General features: G+C 41.4%; 1 protein-coding gene across 1 annotated transcript; it reads right to left on the reverse strand.

Moving 5' to 3' along the window:
• Window positions 1-9,506: 9,506 nt before the first annotated feature.
• On the reverse strand, window positions 9,507-26,057 carry snx27a (sorting nexin 27a). Its single transcript, XM_049601939.1, has 13 exons — window positions 25,620-26,057; window positions 22,346-22,571; window positions 21,830-22,022; window positions 21,356-21,420; window positions 20,453-20,557; window positions 20,044-20,122; window positions 19,570-19,733; window positions 17,836-17,925; window positions 16,998-17,147; window positions 15,958-16,086; window positions 14,887-14,946; window positions 14,662-14,710; window positions 9,507-13,638 (listed from the first exon to the last, which is right to left on the reverse strand). The coding sequence occupies exons 1-13, from the start codon at window positions 25,934-25,936 to the stop codon at window positions 13,568-13,570; spliced, it is 1,698 nt and encodes a 565-aa protein (XP_049457896.1). The 5' UTR covers window positions 25,937-26,057; the 3' UTR covers window positions 9,507-13,567.
• Between the last annotated feature and the right edge of the window lie 989 nt (window positions 26,058-27,046).

Raw genomic sequence — 27,046 nt, forward strand, 5'->3', positions numbered from 1 at the left:
ACTGGGTAATTCATCGGATTTATGAGGGACAGAGGCAGGGGGAGATGGGTGCTCAGACAAGCATAACTCAGTCACAGACATCAAATGAAAGGCCACTGCAGTATATCACACCACAAGGGAAAATATATACTACAGAAATAAACAGAAATTAGAGACATATTTTCATGCAACTACATGTCAATCAAGCATGGGGAATGTGTGTGTGTGTCCCTCACTGTGTCATTCAGTCAGTGTGCCAGACTGAGTAAAGACTCAGGGGTGTATTTACAGTAGTGTGTTGGTCCTTATTCAGCCCAGCCAAGGCCCCCTGTTTGACGGCTCGACTCTTTCTCTCTGAGGTCGAAAAATGTGCAGCGCTTGCAATCTAGCAGCACTTAGATTTACTGTGTTCACTCAGATGGAATAAAAGAAGAGAGAGAACGTGTGTGAAGTTTGTGTGTGTATGTGTGTGTCCGTGGGGAAGATGAGTCTTGGGGTTTGCGTATGCGTAGAATCAATCAGTTGTTGTTGTTTTTTTCCTCCCAACAATTCTCATTTAATAAGAGCGCACTGACCTAGAGCTTTGTCCCAGCCCTCAGATATTTTACCAGATGGGTAATTCAACTGAACCTCACTGGAGGCACATTAGGCCTCACAGAGCTCTATAACTGTGTAAATGGAGTGGCCATATGTAAGCTAAAAGGACGCAATCACTGCAAAGCATACAGATGAACAAGAAAGAAGCCTACAAGTTAACCCTAGAAAAGACTGAACAGCCAAAGAGGCATTCCCACATTAAAACACATTCATTCATAATCTACATTAACAATGTGCACAATACACGCATTTCACACATGGTGAAACACATTCGCACACCTGTTCTCTCTAAGGGTCCAAGTGAGCTCTGCTGCATGAAAGCTCCCCAGCATCTTGCGGCTGAGGCCGATCAATGCCTTTTAATTACCAAGGGCCCAAAGCGCTGGTCGATACAGCTGACGAGAAGCAGAGAGAGAAAGAGAGAAAGGGAGGGAGAGAGATGCTCCAGACGGTGATTGATGCTCACTTCTCCCAGCGAGCCTACCTACAGATGTGTCGTTAGGCTTGATTAATCCTGCCAAGCCACATTCACTCACTTTACAGACCGCCGTACAACCCGCCTAGGCCGCCGCGGTCACAAGGTTAAGTGGACACGAGGTGTCCGACCTGAGGAGCACAGACCTCTTAAACAATAAGTCAGCGGTGGCTGGTTGCTCTGTTCACTCACAGTACAACTGTTATTATCTGATCTCTTACTTCACTGGTGGAGGAAATGCACCCAACTCACCAAGGAGAGCTACGAACAACTTCACTCATGAGGTTCCTTTCAACAAATTTCTACTCAGGGACGTGCAAGCGTTGGCAAAGGCATAAGTTCAGTTATTGAGGAATTTTACTCACTTTCCGGCCCAAGGAAATCAATGACGTTTTATCTATGTCACGTGCACTGAATAATTAATATCCATTCATGAACTTCTTTAAAGTAATCTAATGTCACTCTCAGAAAATTGAAGGACTCATAAAAGACAGAATAAAACACTAACAGGTGGAGTGCCCCTTTAAACGGATATAAGATATGGAAAAAGAAAAAGTGCAAAAATTAACATCATGGCTGAATGGCTGCTTATGATTTCAAAAACCATGTGATGAATCTGCCAGATCAAATGCAACAAGGTTGGAATCATCATGCACTGATGTTAAACATACGGCTTGTGGGTCCAATCCGGCCCACTGGATGACTGTACATCCTTAGCTTGTATGCAGTCACCTGACTATTGTGACGCGTGAAATTCAGACAGAGGGCAGGATGTGATGAATCCCTATACTGTGTGAATTTCAAATAGAGGAATGGGACAACATAAAAGCATTGGGTGAGCCTGCAGGCAGCAGGTATGTTAGACGTGAAAAATAATTTTACCCACAACTTGACCAATTTGCCAAGTGTGGACACGATCGTCACGACTTCATGTAAAATGCTGCTTTAAAGGCTTTTCCACCCTGACCACGATACAAAAGAATCTTCATAATACAATATTGTTTAAACATTTGATATGTAGCCTAAATGGTTTGTGAGGCAGGGGGTAACTTCACCTGTTTCCTCTATAGATCCACTTCAGTTTGGTGTGTTGATGCCAGCATTACCACACAGGAGTGAAAATGTACCCGTGAGACTGACTGAATGTGGAAAAACTGAGTCATATCATTGAAATTCCACTTATTTTTGGTTTTGTGAATGGATTAATGTTTTCAGAATGTATTTTTTTTTACAAAATAAAAATAGGAGATGCTGTTATTTATAGGTTATTACGCAATGGTTTTACTGGTCCGCCTGGAGATCAAACTGGGCTGCGTGTAGCTCATGAACTGAAATTAGTTTGACACCCTTGCATAAACGCTGGTTATTTTCCTCATTATTACAGAGTTATGGTAAACCATATCAAAAACCTGTAATACCTGTGCTGTAATTTTAAGCAACTCCATAAATTAAAACTCCTTTGTTTAAAGTAATAATAAGCTTAAAATTGCATTTTAATCCTACTGTACACAACTGAAGTTTGTGGGACATATTTCTATCTTACACAACTAACACGTCCTCAGTTGCCCCTCTCTGGGGAATGTTGCAATTCAGTGCAACTCAGATGGGTTTACTAAAATGAGGAAAAACAAACAGAGATAATACAGGACTTCTATGCATGAAGAGTGTTAGGAGCTGTTATGCCTATTAATTACACATTACATAATTCTACAAGTTTTTTTTGTTATGTAACGTTATTTGAGATTTCAGATCCATCCTTCTATTCTGAGAGGCAGAAAAGGAACAGACACAAAAAAGCAATTTGCTTGGCACGGTGGATAAACACACAAGAAAAGACAGACAAAGAATAAATCCATCGGCTTAAGACCACCACAGCTGCCTCTGTGTAAAACCCAGAATGGCATGCTGGAGAGACTCCCACACTGCTTTCACTGAAGCCTCGATACAAGTGGACGTGAAGTGGACTGAGCACATTTCCCCTCAGGTATGACCACTGGTTAAGCAGCCACTCTGTGGGTCTGAGGACATTATGCCAGCCCGACAGTTAAAATCAGCCGAATGTTCAGGACAGGTGATCTTATTGAACAAAAGGGCTCACTTTCTCCTGTCATGTCAGAGTATTCAACCATCGGCTGTTGATCCGTCTTAGGTCTAAATCCTCTGTTCTCATTTCATTCCTCTGTTCATTAACTTAGGTTATGCCAACAAGGACTGACTTGGTTTGATGTCTAAATGTGCATATTACAAGACAAGCTAATATAAAATTCTGTTTTAAGCAACAATTATATGAAACATTTTTATGCCTCGTTTTTTTTGCAGACACTCTCCCCTCTTTCTTTCAACGTAGCTCTTCAGTAATGGAAGAAGGCGTCTTCTGTAGCAATTCCCTGGGGTAAATATACCCCTTAAGGAAGTATTTCACTGTTGGAAAGATGGTCTTTTCATAAAACAAGGCTGTCTATACAGCAGAAAGACCATAAACGACAATATAAAATATAAATGATTTTAAATATAAATATAAACTATAATGGACCCATTGGTTTGTGGACTCCTGTTTTGAAACCCTGAATTCAGAATTACAGTTGTCACCATCTTGGTTTATTGGCGAGAGGCTGGCGCTGTGGAGGAGTGAGGGGTAGATCTGACTGAGAAGCCAAGGACACTATCATCAGACAGGCTGTCATTCAAAGCGCCACCCTTATGAGTTGTCTATAGAGGCCCAAACGTTTTTTTTAACAGCCTGTAAACATGTTTTTTTTCTGCTGTAAAGTTGAGACTGGCTCCCGGAGCCAGCCTCGAGTGGCTTCATTTTTCAGCCTCAGAGGTTGCTGCTTGAGAAAAATGCAAGTATTTTTGTAATTGGTGCTATGTGACCAGAGAAAACACAAAAAGGACTATGGCATTTGCTTTTTCTCAGAGGTAGAAAACCTAAAAATACCAGAATGCACTGCGCTGCACTGGACTCATTAATACTGCCACTGGAGGGTGATGTAATGTGAGCTTTGCTGTTTTGACACAGGAAACAATATGGCAGTCGGCTGGTAACGAATGATCGAAAAAATACGTTTCTGGCAACATTGTAGGTAAGAAATAAGTGACACAGTAACAGAATCTTGCATCAAATTTGATCAGCACTGCTTGTTTTACCATTTGATCTCAGTTTTTTTTCCAGCCTCTGAAAACAGGAAATGATTTGTTTTCTCCTTGTTCACACATTCTCATATTATAGCCAAACTGTGCACTAAAACATGTTTCTGGAAACACCATAGGTGAGAACTAGGCATTACAGTGACAGAATCTTGATCAGCACTGCCTAGTTTTACATTTGATTAGAGTTTGGCCTGAGTTTGAGAACAACGAGAGACAACTTTCTCTCTGGATCCACTTCTATACTCTGTGTCTGTGGTGGTGGGCATACGAAAATGTGGAAATACAATACAAAGTTCGAGCAACAGCCCCAGAACATGGATGTATAAAGACACATTTTTTGAGCTGAGGGATGAGCGGGGAGATCTGGGCACAGGCAAGATGGAGGGAAGTTCACCACAGTCCATTTTCAAAGACTACCACATTGTAATGACACAAAGCTGGTTGAAAATAGGCAAAGTATCCTTTTAAATAAAAGTACGACAGTACTGTTAGCATGTGTTTTTAGTATCAAAAGTAATTATGTAATTATGCAGTGTTATTCTGTGAAACAGTGTGGCAGCATGAAGTAAAAAAAACTCAGGTATAGGTCAAGCACTTCAAATTTGTTCTCACATACAGTAATTGTGTAAATGTACTCAGTTACTTTCCTTTACTCTTTTCCAGTTTTAACCTACAGTAGCTGTCTGGACATATTGTGACCTGCAAATCAGCAATTTAGTTTTCATTTCCTGGAATCTTAACTTGATATCAGCTAACTATCTATTGAGTTTTACAATAGAGTGTGCCAGTAAACCCAGAACTCTGTTAGCGCTTTTAGCACTTCCGGTTCTCTCGTCTAAAAGTCAATACGTTGTTGAATGGGATTTTGGTAAAATGCCTCAAATAAGGTCTGTGGTTAAAGCCCCTACAAGGATCTTTCATTTTGAGTTGATTTTGGCGACCCTGTGGACAAAAGCGGTAGTGTTTTTAAATGAAGCCTACATTTCCCATGAGCTCTAGCGTGTATTGTCGTAAAGACGCTTACCTGGCTCGCGCATGTGTTTGTTTTGGGGATGAATGAAACAACAAGACGGGAAAACTTTGCCCCTGCTCCTATCGGGTATCCCAGCTCACCTATGCCGCGCCCCAGCTCCACCTCTCTGGCGTAAGCGCCACTGCCACCGGGGTAAACGCAGCGGTCGGCTGGTAAGGCTGAAGGCCTGTTTGACGAGCACTTCCACGGCTTCTTGGACTGAGTATGGAGCAGTGCCTCGCCTCTTTATTTCTCGGCACTCGCTGGACCCTGTCGATGCCTGGCTGGTACCTGTCGTCGGTTCGGATGAGGTGTTCCAGCCCTGCAGCCCCTCCTCTCCTCGTCCCCGCTGGCGCAGGGTGAATCTGCGCAACCTGCGGCCTCTGTGTGTGGCTCCCCGGACAGCTTACGCCATGGACCCGCTGGCTCCTGCCAGGATTGGGCTGGTAAATGCTAGATCGCTAGCGAACAAAACATTTATCCTGAAGGATTTCCTGACGAGGATTGGATTTTCTCTATGTGACTGAGACGTGGCTGACTGTTGGTGAGTCCAGTGTTTTCACAGAACTTTTACCCGATGATTGCTGCTATTTTAACTCCCCGTGGACATCGGGTCGAGGAGGAGGAATAGCGAATATTTGTAAGAGTCACTAAATGTAAGCAGCTAGGTAAGATGACGCGTGCCGTCTGAGAGCCGTAAATCGCTTCATCCTGGAAGCGACCTGGGAGGACCCGGACACAGTTTCCTAAAGGTATGGATATACACTACATAGAAATAGCTTATCTTCACACCGATGGTCTCATTTGCTGTTGTAGGTCACGCACAGACATCAGCAGAAACGAGAGACTTTTTGCATATCCAGTTAAAAGTTCCTTGTAGCGGCTTTAACAAAAGCTTAAGCGAGTTTCAGGTTTTGTTCTACGACATAAAACACGTCAGTAAATAGCCTACTTGTGAATTTTGAAGCTTTTACATGTCGTAAAAAAGGCGGTTGCTAACAAGTTGCTCAATACGCCTACAAACCCTGTCAGGGGCATTAAACGTCATCACCCCCGAACAGACGAGAGTGCTGGCAGTCCGCCATTACAGCTTCTTGTTTAGCTTAAACAGACCGATTTTTCCATTATACAATGTTTTTAAAATGAAGCGGCCGAAATCAGTTGAAAGCTTAGTGGCGGTGACATCAAGAGTCATGCGACCGTGGAGTAGTCATGTAGTCCGTTAAAGCCTAACGTTAGCTTTTTACGTCTGACGATCGCATTTAAGCTTCAAATGCGGTATGAAAGGTGTTCATATGTGAAGATTATCTCGCTGAACAAAACCTGTAAGTATCATAAACTTGTGTTAGCCACAGAGCTTATTTTCTGACATAATCCAAAACACAATGCAAAAATCACATTCACTTTCTCTTCCGGGAACCAGCGCGATGCTAAACTTCCGGGTTTTGACGTCAGCCCTGGCACACTCTATAGAGACAGTGTTAGTTCTCGGGTTACAGGTAGGGATGCCCTTGTTATGGTTGGTAAATGATTTGCACAGCTGCTAATGTTGGCCACAGGCAGTCGCTTCTTAAGTATTAAAACTCTATATGCTACTAAGTAAGAGTTTATAGTCTTAATATGGATTAGGAAGGATTAACAATATATCAATAGTCTCACCTGATAGATAATGAACACTGGAGAGTTTAAGTTCTACCTTGTCTCTGAGTTAAGATAAGAAAAATGGAAAGGTGGTGAAGTCAGGGTGGCAGCCTGCAGTCAGCATATAGTGCCCACGTGAGACAGCTCTAATGAGATGAGTATTTTCACCTCAGCAGTGCCAATGCGCACAACATTTTATGGGCTTGGTTCCACTGGGTGCATTAAGAAGCTCTGTATTTTTGGTCTGAATAATGCCTCACCTCAGTTTCCTACTATACCTCCTCGCAGACTGTAACAGCTCCTGTTGAGCACAGTAACCGACATAAAGATCTGTGCCGCATGTTACCATCAAAATGTCACTTTTCCTGTCGCTCTGCCAGAATAATGTGCCTGTGGACCTTTTATTAGCGGCCATGCTCCCTGCTATGGGACCTGTTATGTACTGTGAAGCACTTCTCCCTTTCCTGAGGACCTGGGGGTGTTTTCAGGCAGGAAATGTGCATTTTTAAATAGAAGAGTGGACAGTATACAATGAGGACAAGCACTGCAGCACAGCATGGCTGTTTATGAAAAAGATATTTTCTGATAAAGCACACCGTCATTTGTTTAGCTCCAAAAAAGTAGCAGCATTGAGCTTTTCAATTCATCCTCAACTCCTTCAAAGGGACAGTTCACCCTGAAAACAAAGATACATATTTTTCCTCTTAACTGTGGTATTTATAAATCTAAATGATTTTGGAGTGAGTGGCAGAGGGTTGGAGTTATCAACTACAGAGATGTCTGCCTTCTCTCCAATATAATGGAAGTAGATGGCACTCAGCTTCTCAGCTGGATATCAATGTCGTTATATGTTGATACTTGGTTGAATTTAGGCTGGGATGTCGGGTGACAAAAATTCAATGTCAGAACAACATTTAATGCAGACATCCATTTGACACAGAAGACTGAAGACAGATGTTGATATTTCTTTTTATCTTAAGCTGTTTTAAGTAACCAAAATCCAATGTCTTTCAAATGTCTCATTCCAATGTCAAGAAGTGGAATAACAACATTTAGTCATAAGGAATTGAGAACAAAACCCTACGTCTGTAAAACATCATCACTGTTTCCCACCAAATTAGAATCTGTACATTGTCTTTTTTTCTTGCCTGTGTGCCCTTGTCTATCAGTCTGTGTCTCCACTCTAAATTCAAAAGTTTTGTGGGTCTTTGAACGCAGCACAGGCACCACTTTGCTTTTCCCCCTCAGCAACAGTTTGTGGAATTTTAAGTCGTGGGGTGGATAATTGATCAGTCCGTCCAATCAGAGCTGATCAGATCAGACTGATGGATAAGAGGAGCAGCTGTTTGTGAGTGAAAGCAAACTTTAAGACCCAGTGCAATTAACATTTAAGCTTTACTTTCTCTGTGGCTGCTGTTTTGCTGCTCCATTGGTGCCCCGAGTACGCTCAACTGTGCACCTAATGAACAGTCCAGCTCCAAACAGAAAATCAAAACCTGGCGGCAGATGTTTTAATTGAGGCTGGCCACCACAAATGAATAAATGTGTGGGTTGTAATGTTGACGTCCACACAATGTGAAATTCTAATGTCATTAGATGTTGAAAATATGGTAATGTGAGCTGTAATGTTAGCTAGCTCAGTGGCACTCGGTGAGCTAGCATTAGATGCAGTCCATTAGAAAGAAAATAGTTCCTACATGAAACTGCTCACAACAAGGTCTGTGGATTATCTTGAGTAACCAGGTCATGATTTCTGGACAGAGACATTGCTTCTGAGTTTTTCCAAGTGTTTTTTTGGCAATGTAAGCACCACAAGCCGAGTACCATCTGGTTCTATGATATTCAAGAGAAGGCAGACATCTCTAAGGCCAATATCTCCAACACTCGGCAACTCACACCAAAATAGTCTAGACTGATAAATAACACTGCAGATAAGAGGGAAAAATGTGTATTTTCGATTTTGTCGTAAACTGTCCCTTTAAGCTACAGAAATGGGAATAAAGGAACTGCGTCCTGCCCGCAAACTGTCACATCTGCTCCTTGTCACTTCCCTTCCAGCAGGCTGTAAACTGCAGTTATGAGTGTTGGGGAAAAACAAAAATCGCTGTCAAATCAGCTTCAGCCTCTTAACTCAGTCATTATGTGACAAACAATTTAGCTCCGAACTTAACATTAACCACCAGCGACTCAATATGAATCACATTTGCATAAATGCTTCCCACACATGCACAAATTGCTTATCTCTTGAAGCGCGAGGCAGCTAAAGTAAACGTTAAGACTGAATGAAACGCATGAATGAGACTCTGCCTTCACCTTGCTTGGCAGCTCACAAAGGAAACACTCATTAAAAGCAATTTGTTCAGCGTGGCTGTCACATTTTTGACCAATCCAAATTTAAAGACATTAAAGGCTTATCAAGTGCTCTCGTCTTTTTCCCTTCAGGGAGTTAACTGGTCCCAGATGAGCACTGCTGTTGCTTTATCGCTTCATGTCTTTATAGGAAGAGGAAGAGAATCCATACATTGATAACCACAACCTGAGTGCTTTATCATTTAACAGCTGGTAAAAGACTCCTGGAAGCTCATTCACATTACTGCAACCATGTTCTTCATTTTATGTCCTGGAGAGAGTAAATAAGCTCAGACCGACAGCTTTTGTTCCCAATATATAACTTTATTTAAAATATTGTTACAATTTATTACTCTACACAACATTTTCAAACCTTTTTTCTTTTTCTTATATTGGTTAGTAAACCTTCATGTTTTTGTTTTTTTTTTTAAGATATAAAACGCTCCATTTTGTAGCCTAGTTCTGCATCAAGTGTTAATGTTTTTAGACACTGCTTCTCTTTTTAACAGCTTGTTTAATTGTGTAGTTAGCTAATCCTCCGTACAGCCGTTCCCCACGCACAAAATCAATGATCACCGCTGTCTCTAGCATTGTACACTTTCATTCCCCCAATCTTTATAATATCTGCTTAAATAAATAAAAGTTTTGAGTTGGAGAAACAAGAGTGCATTTTGTCCAAGAGATATTCTCTTTTCTTTTTAAAACAACTATTTACAGGTTATGCTGTAGACAGACAAACAAGGCTTAGGCTGTTAATTCATGTCACTGCCTATGGAAAAGCAGAAATTAATTACACAAAGGCTAACACTTTTTTAAAACTGCACTTAAATCCACCCCTCATGTTAGTTAAGGTAGGAACGAACCATCAGCTGAAATGGGAAAGCCAGCAGCTAGTGCCCTCTGTGCTGGGTGTGTGTTCCAGAGGCTGACGAACATCAAGTCTACACAAAAACGCTGACGATGAGACAAACGTAGCAGCTCTGTATGAACCAACAGTGTCGTAAATGCCACTTTGAATACTGGACTCTGAGCCTGAAATGCTGTAGAATTGGAACGACCAGAAAAGATCTTGCCCCTGCCACTGAATGACCTGAATCAGCGCTGATTTAGCTTCCAAACACTGATGTGTTACTATAGCAACAGCATCATTCAGATGAGCACTTCAGGGGCGATTGTGATGAACACAAACTTTCTGAGCCTCACGCGCAGTCCAAACACGGACAAGTTCATGTTTTATTCTACTGCCACCGTGTTTGTGGCACCAGCCAACATTCTGTTATCTGTTCAGTCCGCCGTGAAATTTAATCCTCTTTCTGTAAATAATCATTCACTTACAAGCCAAAGTCGCCAGCATCACACACACAAACACAGGTGCCCCACAGCACAGCGTACACTGACGAACAAACACAGGCCGACCATAGATAGACGTGCTTCTCAACATTCCTGTCATCCCTCTGCTTTCACCTAAACACTGTTACAATGACATTTATCTCAACTGATGGCAGAAACGGACGACAACTGACAGTATGCGCACCTGCCTGTGACCGAGTGGAAGATGGCACCTGGCACAGACGAGACAAACCAAAACACAGATATAGAAAAACAGCAGCTTTCTAAAAGCCTATTCACAGCAGCATGAGCCACGGGGACAGAGAACAAACATCAAACACACAAAAAAACCCCCAAAACACTGCTTTGAATACATTATTGGGAGGAGTGAGTCAGTTGGCTGACAGGAATAAAAGGAACAGAGGCTGCACTGAGCGTGTTGAGCCAACGTGGTGCTGCCACGGCAACCACATCCCCCTGTGATGATGGGAGACCAACCTGGAGAGAGTAAGAGCGGAGGACAGAAGAGGCCAACACACACAGTCACACCACCTCTATCTGCCTCTCCCTCTACATCTTATAAAGAGAGAAAAACATCATCATGGTTGAACAGCTCCAATTCTTATGTCATCCATCTCTAAATTGGCTATTACTCTGGCTGTCAAAATGACCATCCAGCAATCTGCACATTGCAGTTTCTCTCACAATTCAGCTACCTTTGATGTGTGTGCAAAACACAGGTATGTATTGCTATAGGCTGTTGTATAACAACTGCATGACAAATGAAATATTTTGTAATGTTACACAGTTTTGTTAAACTGAGACAGAGTAGCAGGGAGACAGGGATGTGTGCGTGTGTGTGTGTGTGTATGAGATACTGAAAAAGCATTCGAGCGGCTGTGAGTGTTAGACAATAGGAGACGCCTACCATTTGTCTCCATCTGTCTGGCGTCTCTGCTGTCGTACCGATACAAAGCCCCATCTTCATTTGCTGGCTCTCACACCGACAGCTCATCAGACACATCCAATCAGAGCCTAAAAGCTTATCAGCAATGTCAATGATAAACATAGAGGACACACACACACACACACACACACACACACACACACACACACACACACACACGAGCATGCTCCAAGGTAACTGACTGAAAGCAAATTATGACTAAACCTAGGCATGAATTAAACATTTAATTGACCCCAAAGCTATTTTGTACTGTAAAAAAAAAAAATCTTTTAACTCAAGTGGGACTTGAATTTGTGCTCTGAAAGTCAGTGTGAACAAAAAACCCCACCAACATCACTCACAGTTTCAGGTTTTTGGTCACTGCCAGACAGCGAGTGAAGCTCAAGAATGAGTCAGTCGTGAATCAGCCGAGATAAATTACTATCCATTAGTGGGATAAGCAACACTCTGTCGCATTCAGGTGGAATCAATACATTTACGCACACTGTCTCCATTCAGAAATATTTTCTGTCAGCATGGAAACCTTTCTAAACACTTAGAGTGAGACAAAACTGTTTGCATCAACAAAGAGAAAACAGAAAAAACAATTATCTGTGTGCTCTAAACACAAAAAACCTGTGTAAAATGTAAAACTGTCACGTGATCATATGTCATGTGCGTACACACATAACTAATACTGTACCAGTTTAGACGGAGCAAGAGGCAGACAGCTGCCTGCATTGCCATGTATGCTGACGGCTGCAGTTGCAGTCACACAACTTTACGCACCATCTACTCTCTGTGCAACACACACACATACACACACCATCTGTCCTCCTGATGTGGTTAATGGACAAACTGCAGAGGAGTGATACTTTTGGGTGAGTTACAGAGCCCGAGGGATCACTCTTTAAGAAGCTCTGAGAAGATTTCTATTCCTGCTCAAAGCCTGCAAATAAACCTGTCTTACACTCTGCTGCCCTCTGCTGCCCGTTCGAAAAGCTGCAGCTTGACAGACGACACTTGTCCTGTCTTTATAGTCACTATCTGTCACAGAGCACATGCCATTTTGAAAACATTTGGCCCATCAGCCTTTTGATCAAGAGATCATCCTCACACAGAGCTGAAGGTGAGAATGCACCTTCCTAAATCACCACAATACACACTTGTGAGGGGGATAAATACACAGACACATTATAGGCACACTGCCAACAGACGCCGTTTTGAAGTCGTGTGGGTTACACCAGAGGACAAGGTGAAAAATTGAGTTTGGTTAGAGCAGCTCGAATGCAATTCAGTTGGTGTTTTGTCATGTTAGATCAAGAAACAAATTATTACAGCTCTTATATTAATCTATATTTTATCAGAAGATTGTTAAACATACACAATTATGAACATATCCATCTTCAGTTGTTACATTTGTGTCGCCTACGTTTTCTGACAAAGACAGAATACCTCTGACCTTACAGATAGAAAACAGCATTTTGTGTTAATGTCTATCATCAGTATAAAGTGTGGTTTTGCTTTCTGTTAAGAAGTGAAAACCCCATTATTATATATCTTTCCATTTCATCTCTATCAGCTCAGCTCAGCTCAGCAGACGAGGGCCACGCTGAAGGGTTGGGGTCGAGCAGATAGTGTTGGACAATCCTATCCCTTTTGCAGCCTCCTCATCAAGTGGCGATTCATTGAGAAGCCCCCTTTGCGGCAGCGCTGCATTGACCCTGACCGGTCACACACTGAATGTATGTGTCACATCTCAACCAGTGGCGAGAATTTGCTTGTGTCCAGCCTCACATCACAGGGCAGATGTATGGAGGAAAACAACAGACACGCTATGGAGATCTAGTAAATGACATGAGAGTTGGCTTTTGTTTATCTTCCTTCATTGCTCTTCTCGCTGTGTGCATCCCTGGGGTCGGTTAAGTGTGGCTATTCCAGTTTCCCAATTCGGTCACTTCCCGTTTGTTTTCAGGGACATGGATCGCCTCAGTCTGTCACTCAGTTCTGTGTTTGTCGATGGGCGCTCTCTGGGGTGGCTGTGATGATGCGAGTGGACCAGTTCTAGTTCGAGGGATGAAATATGATTTTAGGAAGTTGCAATCTCTCCCCCTAGGTGGCGCCATCCCTTCTGCTGTGTCTCCAAAGGAGGCAGATACTCTGGAACACAGAGAGACGGTTCAGGGAACAACTCTGAATGACAGGCTTTTTCTTTCCTGCATGCCATGTGACTTAGGAAAATGCTGCCACAACACAACACAGATCAGTCAGTCAGCGTCTGAGCAACAGCGTCACCAACCTTGCTGAACTTTCACTGTGCTGAGTGATTATAAGTCTGTGTGTGCTAAATGTTGAAGCCCTCGCTCAATATCTGGATGTCCTCAGCCTTCTCAGTCCTTAGCTACAAAGTATCTGTCTCTGTTCTTGTAACTTGCTCACTTATCTTCATGCCTTGCAGCTGCTTGTCCAAATACTTGTATAGCTTGTCTTGTGCTGCCTCACATGGGACAAATAGTTTCGACTTCCCTCTCACGTGTGGTTCTCTTGGAGATAGCCCCGATAGCGAGTCACATGTCTATACATTTGTCTGTTCTGAATACCTTTGTCAATGTGTCACACATACACAAGTATTTGTCTTCTTACGGTGCTCGCCAGAGGAGAATTTACTCTCTTCTTACTTAAATACACTGTGAAGCTCTGGCAAACTGTCTTTAAAATGCAGCCTTTACTCTGCTTTGTACTTTCCCCTCGACTTTGTTCAGTTCCTTATAATGCAATAGAAGCTGCACAAGAGAGATAATAAAACAACACAAGCGTATCTGAAAGCACCCTTTTAGGGCCGGTTGTAATTTAATGTCACTGAACTGAAGTTACTTATGAACTAGTGAAATGTTCACATAGTGTGTATTTTTGCCTGTAATAAAAGACAGCATACTTGAAATCCTCTCCCTGCCCTTGCCCTTTTAGTTTTTGTCAGATTTTTTTGCATAATTCATGGTGCTTGATGGGTGCTGTCATTCAAAGCACCACTCAGGACCTCATCTGAATACACATTTCTTCATAATGTGCCCTAGATAAAATCTAACCTCTTACCCTTCAGTGTTGGTGCTTTGTTAAATCAGCTGTGACAATGTTATCACTTTGTAGTTAGGATAAAAACAATTAAAAAAGCTCGCTGCTTACCATTGTTACTGCAGTTTTTGTTGTCTTTGTCAGATGTTTCTTCCTCCACCTGACAGCACAGAAATCAACACACAAGAGATCAATAATTGTAAGCAACAGCCTGAGGAAAACGGGGTCTTATTGTATTTGTAAAGAAAAATGTACAAATAAACCACGGTTAGAATTTAGAACTTGGCACAGAGTCGTGTACTTCCCACAATGAAAGAGGAAAGGAGTTGTCCTTACCTGTTTCCTCCACTTCAGCTCACAAAAGACCCGCTCAAAGCACTCATGCATGTAGTTAAACTGGGAGAAAAGCAAACAGAATTGATATTCAGCCCTCCAATACAGCACAAGTTACAGTGCAAACTTTTTGCTTTTTACCACTGCTTCATATTATTACATGTGAAGGAAACTGGGATGACTATCAAAGCTACAGTACATAACTTCTTTTTAGCAAAAATGACAAAGCCTTTTATAGATGTCACTTTATCTTAACAGTTGTACATGTGGCAGATCTTCTGTGGAAAAAACAGAAATCCTCCTCTGTCTTCTCATTGTGCTCCTGGTGGCATTTGCAAGAATCCCAGCCAATCAGAGCTGAGGAATCTCTGTAACGCAGCTGTCAATCATGTCAATCACTGCTCGTTAACTGTCAGACTAGGCAGCACTGATCAAATATGAATCAAGATACTGCAATGCCTATTTCTTACCTCAAATGCTTTTAGAAACACATTTTAGTGTACTGTTTAGCTGTAAGATGACAAAGTTGGTCCGGCCCATGGATGGTGCTTTATTCACTTTCTCATTTCACAGCTTAACAGTACACTAATATATGTTTCTAAAAACACTTGAGGTGAGAAATAGGCAATGCAGCAGCAGAATCTTGGTTGATATTTGATCAGTGCTGCCTAGTTTGACAGTTTGAGTGCAGTTCATGAGCAGCATAACAAGACTGACAGGTGCTTTCTCTGAAATGACCTGTGATTGCCAAGTCTCCCATCATGGACTAGATTTTCTAAAGCCTGAAAACAGAGCCAAGAGGAGGTACGGAAGGCTACTGCTCTATCAGACCACTTGAATTACAACATGCTTGAAGTTTATGATGAACTTTTTTGCCAAGTGACGGCAAGATTAAACTGCCTGCCCGAGCTTTAAATCATATCTATCTATCTATCTTATCTATCCAGTAAAAATATCACAACATTTGTCACCCCAAAGCTGCTAATTCCACAGACATTAGTGAATAAATACATTAACACAATAGAGAACCTGCACAGTGCAGTCAAACAGACGTGTGGTTGTGTGCACACTCACATATGGAGTGAAGATCTTGACCCAGCGAGGTTTCTTTTCTCCTCTGGCGTATTCAAAGCAGAAAGCCATCCCCTCCTCATCAGTGTCCCAACGCTGCATTTCCCCCCACTCAAAAGCTATCACCTGGTTCTGAGGGAGAGAGTTTACAGTAGGTAAGCCCCGTGTATACATAGGCATAAAAGTGCTTAGCTTAACAATTATTTATTTTTACACTTTTTTAAAAATCAAAGTAGGCAAGACAAGGCAATTCTTTTATAAAGCACACTTCGTACACAAAGGTAGGTTCAAGGTACCGGACAAACAAGTTAAAACACAGTACAAAAGAAGAATTCAAAGTTAAAACAACACAATTTGAAGGTAAAATTAGACTTGCACCGATTACAATTTTTTGGGCCGATCCCGATTTCAGATTTGCAGAGTGTTTGGACGGCCGATTCCGATTTTGGCCAATTCCGATTTCATTTTTTTTCAACCACTTTGCAGCACACATGATATTGCAATATTTTCTATCTTTCCTTTATTAGAACATTTTAACCAAGATACAACCAACTTTTCAATAATCATCTCAAACAAACAAACAAAAACAGTGACACGGGTTAAAAAACATTTTCCATTCCTTTTTGCTCAAATATAATGAAAAATTCACACAGGTCTTCACATCTACAAAGTGCAGTGTTATGGACATTCTCGTTTCAACAACTAGAAAAAAGGTGCACATTCTTCGGCACGCGGACACGTGCCTCATCAGTTTCAAGCGGCAATGCAGTGTGAGAACACTGCCGATTAATCGGTGCAAGTCTAGTTAAAATGATACAATCTGAATAAAAAAATAAGACACATGCGTAAAAAAAAATAGCAAAAATAACTTACAAGATTTAAAATTGTAATAATAATGTAATGATAATAAGACACTGGGTTTTAAAAGCACTTATGTATTTATGGCCAACTCCATATAGAGCTTTATAAATAAAAAACGAACCTTAAATTCAATTCTGTGGCTTACTGGCAACCACTGAAAACTAGGAAAGACAAACACTCACCTCCAGTGTGCCGTCCTCGGTACAAGCGTGCAGCTTGAAGTGATGGATGCTGATAGCTGTGATGACATGTCCCTTCCTCCTCGAGTCACAGGAGCAGTGGGGGAACACCACCTCATTGTAGCCTTCGCATGTTCGCAACAAACTCAGGTACTAACACAGTATTACAGAACACACATATCAGTCACCAACACTGTGAGTAACCAGATTATGGAAATCTAAATAAATCTGTTAACTTACAAGTGTAACTTTTCATCTTATAACAGAATAAGGTTTGCAGTTATGTTCACTTTGACTGAGAATCTGGACAAAATTGTTTTGGTTGCAAGATGCATATCTATCAGTAATAATCGCTACTTATATTCCACTACATTGCAATATCCCTACATCTCTTTCATACAAATAAAGGCTTTTTTGAGATACAAATAAGGGTGCATGGTAACTAAATACTTGTGGTACTCCGCCTGGTTCTTTTTAGTCCTTGATCCCGATGAAGCACATGTTCTTGTTTGCATAAACATTTTTTATATCAGACACAGCCTTACACTTAGAAATGTTGTGCTGGGTGGCTGCATAGCTGTCAATGTAGTCTAAATTTACACAGAGAAGCCCTCTCACTCACACATGCCACTTCCATTTAATGTTCAACAAGCATCAATATTAACTCGGTGGCTTTATCTCTGTTTACGCCACAGAGGGCTGCCTTCTGAGGTGTGAAAGGGTTTCTGACTTTTCTGTCCATTTCTATTTGGTAACATTTTGGTGATGGCTCTGGTCAGCAAGCAAAAAGTGTAGTCATCCCAATCCCCTCCCTGAACAAAGAGTGGTCTGTGGGACTGACCGTGGCCATCTTGCGCTGCTCTGCCAGCTTCTGCAGCTGGTAGGATTTGTCCTCTGTTTTTATGAATCCCTTCTTCACATCTTCCAATGCCTGGACAGACAGGGGGTGGGGTGGATGGAGGGTTGGGATGGTAGGAAGAGATACAACACCATTTATTATTTGAGGTCACTGCACAAAAATGATTATCCATTAAAAACATTTAGCAAGAAGATAACCTGCCTCAAGTAACCAATGGCAACAATAACCTCTTGTGCGCATTTTAAAGTGGCTACAATCCATATCACTGTGATAACAACGTATCAAATGACATTGTGAGACAGGTTACTCATTGTGATGAACCTGCATGGAATTATCATTGGAATCTGAAGCTCCCTTCAGCTTTACAGACCTTTAGAGCGAGATGCAGCTCATTGTTTTGATGACTTTAGTGGTGGAAAATGTTGTAACGGGTCACTGCTGAACCTAACATGCCTAAAATGCTTCAGGGAGTGACCTTTATTGGTCAGCGGACAGCCTGTAGGCTGCTGCTGCTGCTGCTGCTGCTGCTATGGTTATTTTTAGTGCATTTGCATTAGAGGATTATTTTTCCAGTTCACACTTCAAACTTCAAAATTGTGGTTAAAGTTTTGCTAGCTTGTAGATTATCATGGTTCTCTGTGGGGCTGTCACAGTGGAGGGAATTCCTCCTGCAGTGATTAAGTTGGCTCACGATGCAATACGCAGTATTAGCAACACTTTTTGTTTGTTTATATTTTTGCAAATTACATAATGCATCCTTCTAATTTATCAGGAGCTGTCTAGTGGAAAGGTAAAGCTGTGAAAATACTCTAAAAATATAGTTTACACTTAAACTGACAGATTTTTTTTAGGTGTGCTTTTTATAGGTGGCTAAAAAATGACCAATTAAGGCAGTGTTTGTTCAGCACTGTTCCATTTCATGTATGTGACGCGGGAGTTTTCTCCGTGCAAGTTACTGAAAACAAACATTGAGATTTGGTCTATAAATATGCTTCACTGTTAGGCTATTATTAGGTAAAATGTTGCTTCTTAAATACAAAGATGACAGTTTTAGAAAACTGAAAAAAAAAAAAAAGATAATACTTATTCATTGTTCAATGTAGAACATAGAGGGTAAATGAGGCAAAATAACAGGTGCAGCATTTTTTTGGTGCTGTGTCTCTGCTTGATAAGTCCCCAACTCACCTGGGCGCTGTGGGGGTACACGCACACAAACGTTTCAAACACAAGAAAATAAGAGGAAAGTAAGAAAACACCTCTACTTCTGTATGAGCCTTGGGAACCACTAAGCCAGATTTTGCTTGTTTCAATGTAAAAGCATGTTTAGTGTTTAGTTTGGCAGTCTTGAGATACTATATAATCATGTTGTGTTTAATGTCCTGAAAAGGATAAAATAACAGAGATGCATTGACTGTCCGTGTAAAGGGGATTTTTTTTAACTGTAGGAATAATTAACCAGACGGGGAACTGAACGATTCTGAGACTAGTATCAGTACTTATGAGTAACAGAGTAGAGTAATTAAGTCAATTTCTTCCATTATGGCAGAAATTATCCATGACCAAAAATGCTGAAGCTTCCAACATGTTTCAACAGTTTCAGCTCAGGGAGGAGTATATAAACTCTTGAAGTTAGAAAAAAAAAAAAACCCAGAGGACCACATTTTGTGCTGAGTTCACTTAAACCCATGGCAAGTGGGATTCAATTATTGTTATTACCTGGTGAAAGCAATAGTGCAGTGCCAGCGGGTTGTCTCTCAGCAACTCCTCCTCCTGGAAGCTGAACAACCATTTGCGGAGCGCCAAGCAAGTCCCCGGCACTGCCGACGTGTAATTCTGCACATAAAGCTTGTGGGGAAACTCATTAGGCGCCAGCTTCCGCACTGCAACAAACAACAGAGAGAAGGACAGGGATGTGGAGGGGGATGAGAAGACAAGGGGGTCTGTTTAGTCATTAGAAAATAATTAATTCTAGTCTGTGCTAAATTACCTGTCCTTGCTGTCCAGGACTGCACATCCCTAGGCCCTATGAACTATACTCACCAGTGGGACGATGATACGGGGCTTTATTTAGAAAAAGGAGTGGCCACGTGATGAAGACATAATTCAGAGCGCTTTTAAATTAAACACATGGGAACATGGGAAACTGCTCCATGATTTCCCTGTGAAACACTAATGACCATCAGTACTCACCAAACGAGTGGTTGATGACTTCAAAAAGGGCAAAGTAGCTCGCCATAATACTGTCCATTCCAACCTTCATCACTAATGCCTACAGGAAGAGCAATACAGAGTCAGTTATGTAAGAAAAACACTGTTTGAGAATTTCTATTGCACCACATAAGTGTATCTTTCATAAAATGTGTCTTCCCCTTCATACGTTCCACACCTATGGAGTTTTTGCCTGGAGACATGATTTGATTTTGCATTCCTCAGTGTCCTAATTCTGACTTAGAACTGAATGCAAAGCCTGACTGAGATGTCAAAACAATAGTCCAATAAAATTTACATCATAAGAGTATGATGGCATCATTGCAGCAGATCAGAATCAGACACACTTTATTGATCCCGGGGGGAAATTGTGGATGCCTTGTGTTCTTACCTGGTACACCTGGTCTGTGGTGCTGTTCTTGCGGACTCTGACAGAGATGGTGGTCTTGTCTGGCAGAGCTATCCGCAGTTCTACATCTGTCACTCCATTGTAGTTCTGCACAGCGGAGCAACACATGATGAGAACAGCTGTGGAGCTGCATTAACTCGTGTGGATTAACAAACAGGTATGTGCCTGGTTGTTTCACTGTGCGTGCATATGTGTGTTTTGAATTATTTCTAATTACTTCTGGGTTATAAATAACAGAAACAAACAAGATATTACTAAAACATATCTTTCTGTGTGTTAGAAGGCTGACAGTAATACTCCTTTTTGTGTTTCTTTACGAGCTGGATGAAGTCAGTGTTACTGTGTTTGTCCCCTGATGCTGTCATTCCTCAAAACACTAGAAAAGCAATTCAATTAATGGTTTAATTGTTTTGGTTCTCCCAAACTCCATGCTGGCGTACATCATGGACAGACAGCTACTTTGAAGCAATTAAACCCAAATGCCATATCTGCTGATGCATATTAATGGCAAAAAGCCTACTTTTTTTTACATCCAAAACTAAAGGATGTTGAATAGCTATATTCATAATTTCATTATCAGTTTAGAAATCCTCTAGATAGGCTCAAAATCAGATACGGGATATCAGATACACAAATCTCTAACCACACAATCTTTTAGAAAAGTAAAAATGAAACACTGAATTTTAGAAAGCATGGTATAATAAACAAAGTACTGTGATGCTGTGCAGATTCCCTGGCTTACAAGACAAAAGTTGTACATCTTGTGCAACCAAAAACCCAAACCTACAACTACAACAAGTTCAAAATCAAAACATTTACACAGAAATGGCTACATCCAAAATCCAGTGCAGTCCATATCAGAAAGATAATAAACAAAATCCATACCTCATCTGATTCAGACAGAAACTCCTGCATGATGTCACTCTCTCCAATCACCCGCACAGAGCAAACTAGAGACAAATAGAAGCAGAGAGAGAAAGAGGGGAAGGTCAAAGTTAATCAAATAAACAAAGGACAGCTAAATGTCACTTTGTCTGCAACCTGTGTTCGGATTTACAATATTTCTGTGCATGGTGGAGAATTGATCACAGCCAGTGCTTGGACTATTTTCTATCCCAACGATTTTTAATTTTTGGCATGTACATATTAAATTATTTCTTTTTCTCATTTGTATGGCTATTACGGATTTTGATGGGTCTAAATAGCTCGTCATACTTGAATGTCGGCCTTTAAAAATGGAGCTGTAATTCTTTAAAACAACATGCAGACTGGTAACAGGAAAACCTTTTGTTTTTGCCCATATTGAAAACCAACACACAATTGGCTTTATACAGCAGTGACCTTTCCATATCAGCCTACCTCGCTCGAGATACTCCTCCAGGCCTCTACGCCGAGCATCCAGCTGCTGTTCAGACAGGGAGAAGGGCCATTTACCGGGAAGCTTTGGGAAGTTGAAGTTGGAAAACTCCCTCTTTAGGTTCTGGTGAAGGATGGCAAACTCCCGGTAGCGCTTTGAGCACAGCTGTCTACCTGACATGTACACGTTGTACACCTATGGTCATTGAGATGATGACAGGACAGACCGTAGTGCATTAGAGTAGGGAAAAAAATAAAATAAAGACAGAAAAAATAACAATAATAAAAATAAACATAAAGGAAAAGCTTGGATGCAGGGATTTTTTAATGCACTGCAGAGTTTCTCAATTGTCAAGCATATACATCAGGTTGGTATCAATTACTTTAATGTACTTAAAGTGTACAATCAAGAATTACAGGTTTTAAAATACCGCCATAGGAAAAAAAAAAAAAAAAGACATTTTGAGGCGCAGCTACAAGAAAGGAAAGAGTGAGGTGATGTGTCAGATTAGTACTCACCACAAACCTCTCCGAGTGCTGCTCTACATGTTTGTATGTTGGAATGGAAATGGGCACTGCCTGCTTGTCACTGTAGTCATAGTTGGGTTGGACATCTTCCCCTCCCTCCAATCCATCAGCCTCCTGAGCTGGAACAGACAGCACAGCCAGAACCAGCTCCTTCTCCCCTGCACGGATCAGGTCCACCACCTGCTTATGGGTGGCACCTTCCACGCTCACCCCATTACTGGAGGGAAAGCCAGAGAAAGGTGGAGGAAGATGGGGGGGGAAAGAGAGAAAGGAAGTCAGCCAAGAGTTTTAAATGCAGATGATTCAACTCTCTAAATACAACAGACAAACTGTGACTGTCATTAAATTATTTCAAAATGCATCTCTGGTGAAACTAATAATTAGGAATGTACCTATCCAATTATTTCTCTCCTGATACTGATCTCAATACCTCTCCCACAGTTAAAATCTGTAAAGGAATTACTTTTATGTGAGGTAGTCAACATGAGGCCACAAATAGCTGCGGCACTAAAGGCTGATGCTGCGGTCAAATGGAATCATGCAGACGGTTTACAGCAGATGGAAAACAGCTTTTGGACAGCATGGGAAAAGCAAACAGTCTGAATGAATGGCAGGACGCTTAAGTAAAACATGCATGACAGTATGTAGCAGTGGGGATGTCGTATTGTTTACAAAGCAGATAGAAGAATATATTAAATAAAATAAATCTCGTAATAACCAGTAATTGTCCAGATCGGCCATGTTTTCTTCTTGTGTGAGGGAGCCGCGTAACATCCTGTTGAAAATTTAGTCACAGAGGACGGCAAACAAAATTAAAATATTTTAACTATGGATGGCAACGTGGTCTACTGTTACTGTCGTCTGTATTCTTTGACGGCTTTATCTAATTCAACCATCCTCCTCTCATCCACTAAAAGTTGTCTGCCAGCTCTAACTGAATGAATGCAACGAATAGTGTAACAATGCATTTTTATAATGACTCTCATAAAGACACTATTTGTTGTTACAAACATTAATCGATCCACTTAATAAGGTCAGTATTGCATCCCTAAATATAACAATAATGCCACACTCGTCTCAGATCTGCACATCATAATTATATAATGTTTTACTAATGCTGCAAATAAGCATCCTGTTCTTTTTCCTATTATGGTGTGTGGTAAGGCCAGCGCATTTTGTCCTCCGTTGATGAACACAATGTTGGTGCTGAGTAACCAGGTCAGCTCTAATGTCTCCCTTTCCTTTGGTGCCGTGAGACACCTCCCCTCTTGGCTTTGCTGAGGCCAGATGGCACAAGCATCAGGTGTCTCTGCTAATCTTCCTATGAGAAACAGCGGGACAGACACAGGAAAGGAGGGAGCAAGCAAGAGTGCAAGCATAGGTCTGTTCAATATACGCCATGTCTCTATATGGTCACAATATGGTCAAGTGCAACATCCAAACCTCAGGAACTGCAATTTTCTGATGTGTCAAAACATACTATTATAAATGAAGTACTGTGGTGCTACCGAGACATCCCAGCTTACAAATCATATTCTTGTTTGGTACAAGCCCCAGCAAAAAACACATCATTATCATTTTCTATTATTTTCAGTGAAAATGAAATGCAAAAATGTCCATTCCCACTAAAATGGTCACCCATCTCGCAATTGCTGCCCTAAAACATATGCAAGAGCACAGCAAGTTAATTTTTTCTTGGAAAACTCTGATGTTCTGCACAAACTATGCTCAGACAGCAGTCAACAGTCAATCAAGAAATACCACAGGTCAACTGGTTATCACCAGTGAAGCAGCATTGTTCCCTTTCCTTGTTCATAAACCTATGAAGTAAAATGCTGACATATGACATACTTGACCCAGATGATTCCTATGAGTTTTTGCAAAATGGTCAAGCTGGTTAATAAGTCACATGATGCATGCTGGTACTGTCACATGACTGGAGAGAGACTTAGCAGTTAAAATGGAGAAAACACAGGTTGGGTGTAACCTTTCTGATGCCTCAGCAAGCAGAAGTAAACCAGTGTTCCTTGTTTACAGTTTCTCTTCTCCCTTTTTCTAAGTTTAGCTATAGTCAAGTCACAATAATACCAAACTTGTTATCACTGCTCGTATCCTGAAGTTGAAGCATATGCTTGGCCACACATACACAGGGATTTCTAAGAAACATATATAACTATAGTGACTGTACATAATTATTTGCTATGAACATGTGAATCATTTTACAGTTTCCAGTATTTACCCTGTATTAAGGCCAAGGCTTACAACCATGGGAGTATACTTATTGAGACTTGCTTTATTACAAATCTACCTGTCTGCGAATATGAACTGGAGATGACTCTTAAACTGTACACATATGCCTCTAGAGAAAGCTAATATGCCCCTGACTTTTCCTGGCACAACAGAAAGTGTTTGACAAAACAAAATCAACTTCTTCAAAGAGCCCAGGCTCAAGTCATGTATACTGTCAGCTGCTAAGAGAAGTTTGCCTCCAGGGCTGCCTGTGAGAAAGGGATTTCTTGGTTAATGTTAGGGGGAAAATTGTGTTCCTGAATAAAACAAACAGAGGCCCTGAAGACAAACGTCACCCATGTGCTGTATATCAAAGCGAATCAAGTAAGCTACATACATGAACAGACACAATTGACAGCACCTACAACCGTCCCATGTAAACAACATGCCTGGTGTGGAGGACAAACTGTCAAGCAGCCTACTAAACAAGACGTGCACACACTCACACGGTGTGATGCAGAATTTTAGCGACAACACTTCCGTCCACTGTCTTCGAGCAGGGTCAAAATACACAATTCTGCTTTTATGCGTATGACAATAAATGTCAACGAGACTGTCATTTAATTTACGTCTTTACAGCCACGTTAAAGCAGTCACGTCGCAAAGGGCTAAGTTAGCTAAACAAGACGTTAGCTACCTGGCTCGCTCGTGAGCTAAAGCTAATCAACATGCACAGCCTGTAGTCCAACTTATGTAAGCTGGTTAGCTTTCTAGTTAACTCACTAGCGTTAGCTTGGTGAAGCTACATCGCCAAATGTTTAGTTGTATACGTAAACCCTCAAAGTGTACAAATAACTAGTTGGCTAGGTAGAGAGCTAACTACTTTTGTTGTCAAAACAGACAGGTGACGTAGCATTATGCCTTTAAGACAGCTAATGTTAACACATGCTTCAAATTGGATCAACACGGGCTAAACTGGGTAGCTAGCCTTATTGCTAACTAACGGGCTACACTGTACGGACAGAAGCTGACTTACACCTCCAGGATCCTGTCACCCTTTGCTATCCCGGCTCGGTCTGCCGCACCTCCCGGCAAAACAGCGCTGACATGCTGAAGAGGAGCGTACAGTTCCCCGTTGATGCTCCGAAGCTGTCCTCCTTCGCTAACTTGACCGCGAACATTGAAACCATAGCCGGACTCCGACTTGACGATCCTCACCATCCGCGGACCTGACGTTACCATAACGCTAGCCGCGTTCTGGCCCGCGGTGCCCGCAGACGAACCGACAACCGGACCGTTACGGGATGCCGAAGGGAGCGCGGAGCGAGTTTCATCGTCTCCTACATTCGCCATCTTATCCACAGGCCTTGGCCCCCCTTCCAGTCGGGGTCTTATCGTAAATTCAAAACAACACTCGAGCTCTGCCCCACAGTAACGCTAGCCCCACAGACCGACTCTGTTGTTGATAACCCGCCCCTCGGTAGCGTCACGAGACACGGCCACACAACGTGACTTGCCGGAGGCGTCACCGAAAGTCTGGGCTAATTTACTATCTCATATTTTAAAAACAAAGTTAGTCATCACTTTGGCGTTACATTAGGGACTGTTATTTACTTATCAGGGGACTTATCAGGGGAGGAGGGTGGCTGGGTGTGATTTCCTTTTATTTTTTATTTATTTTTTATTTTTGTGTGTGTGTGTTGACCCTTCCTTGAGCCTCACCAAGTGACTTGGGAAAAAGTATCATCCTCCCTCCAACATAAATTAATTGCTGGATTTTGTACCCTTTGGTTTTTAAGAGTTTTGATTAAATTGTTTGTTTGTTGTTTGTTGCACATGATGTATCCAAAGACCATCACCGATTTGAAAATCCAAAAATGATTTTGGTTTTTACAGTTTCTACAAAATACAACCATTTAAATTTGTGTGCCCCACCCCTAAGCCTTCCCCAGTGCTTAAAAAATATTTGACATACCTGCCCCTTTTTGCACCACCCACTACCCCCAATTAGTAACAAACAGTTCCTTAAATATTTGTTGCTGTAACACTGTGGTTAAAAATATGTATTGATTTAATTGTATTTACATATATTTCAATATATTATAATTATAATTTTACTATACCCTATCTTCATGTGCAGATTATGAGACAAGGGCCCCTGTTGGGTGCAGAAATGCAAAAGGCCCCACCACTTATCGTATACAGAAGCAAGACACAGACTTTGTGGCTGTTTTGCCTTTCGTAAGTCATTATGCATCTGTTTGTGGTTCTGTGTTGTTTTTAAGGTATTTTTTGTTTTTGTTTTTTGGTTGTTTTGTCTCTTTGTCATCATTTTGAGGTTATTCTGCTGGTTTTTGTAATTGTTTTGTGTCTCTTAGCAGTTCCTTTGCATCTGTTTGTGGTCTTGTGTCTCTGTGGTAATGTAGAGTGTCTTTGTGGTTGGTAATCTGATGATCTATCTCT

This window comes from Epinephelus fuscoguttatus, linkage group LG17, assembly GCF_011397635.1.
Source record: "Epinephelus fuscoguttatus linkage group LG17, E.fuscoguttatus.final_Chr_v1".
Taxonomy (NCBI): Eukaryota; Metazoa; Chordata; class Actinopteri; order Perciformes; family Serranidae; genus Epinephelus; species Epinephelus fuscoguttatus.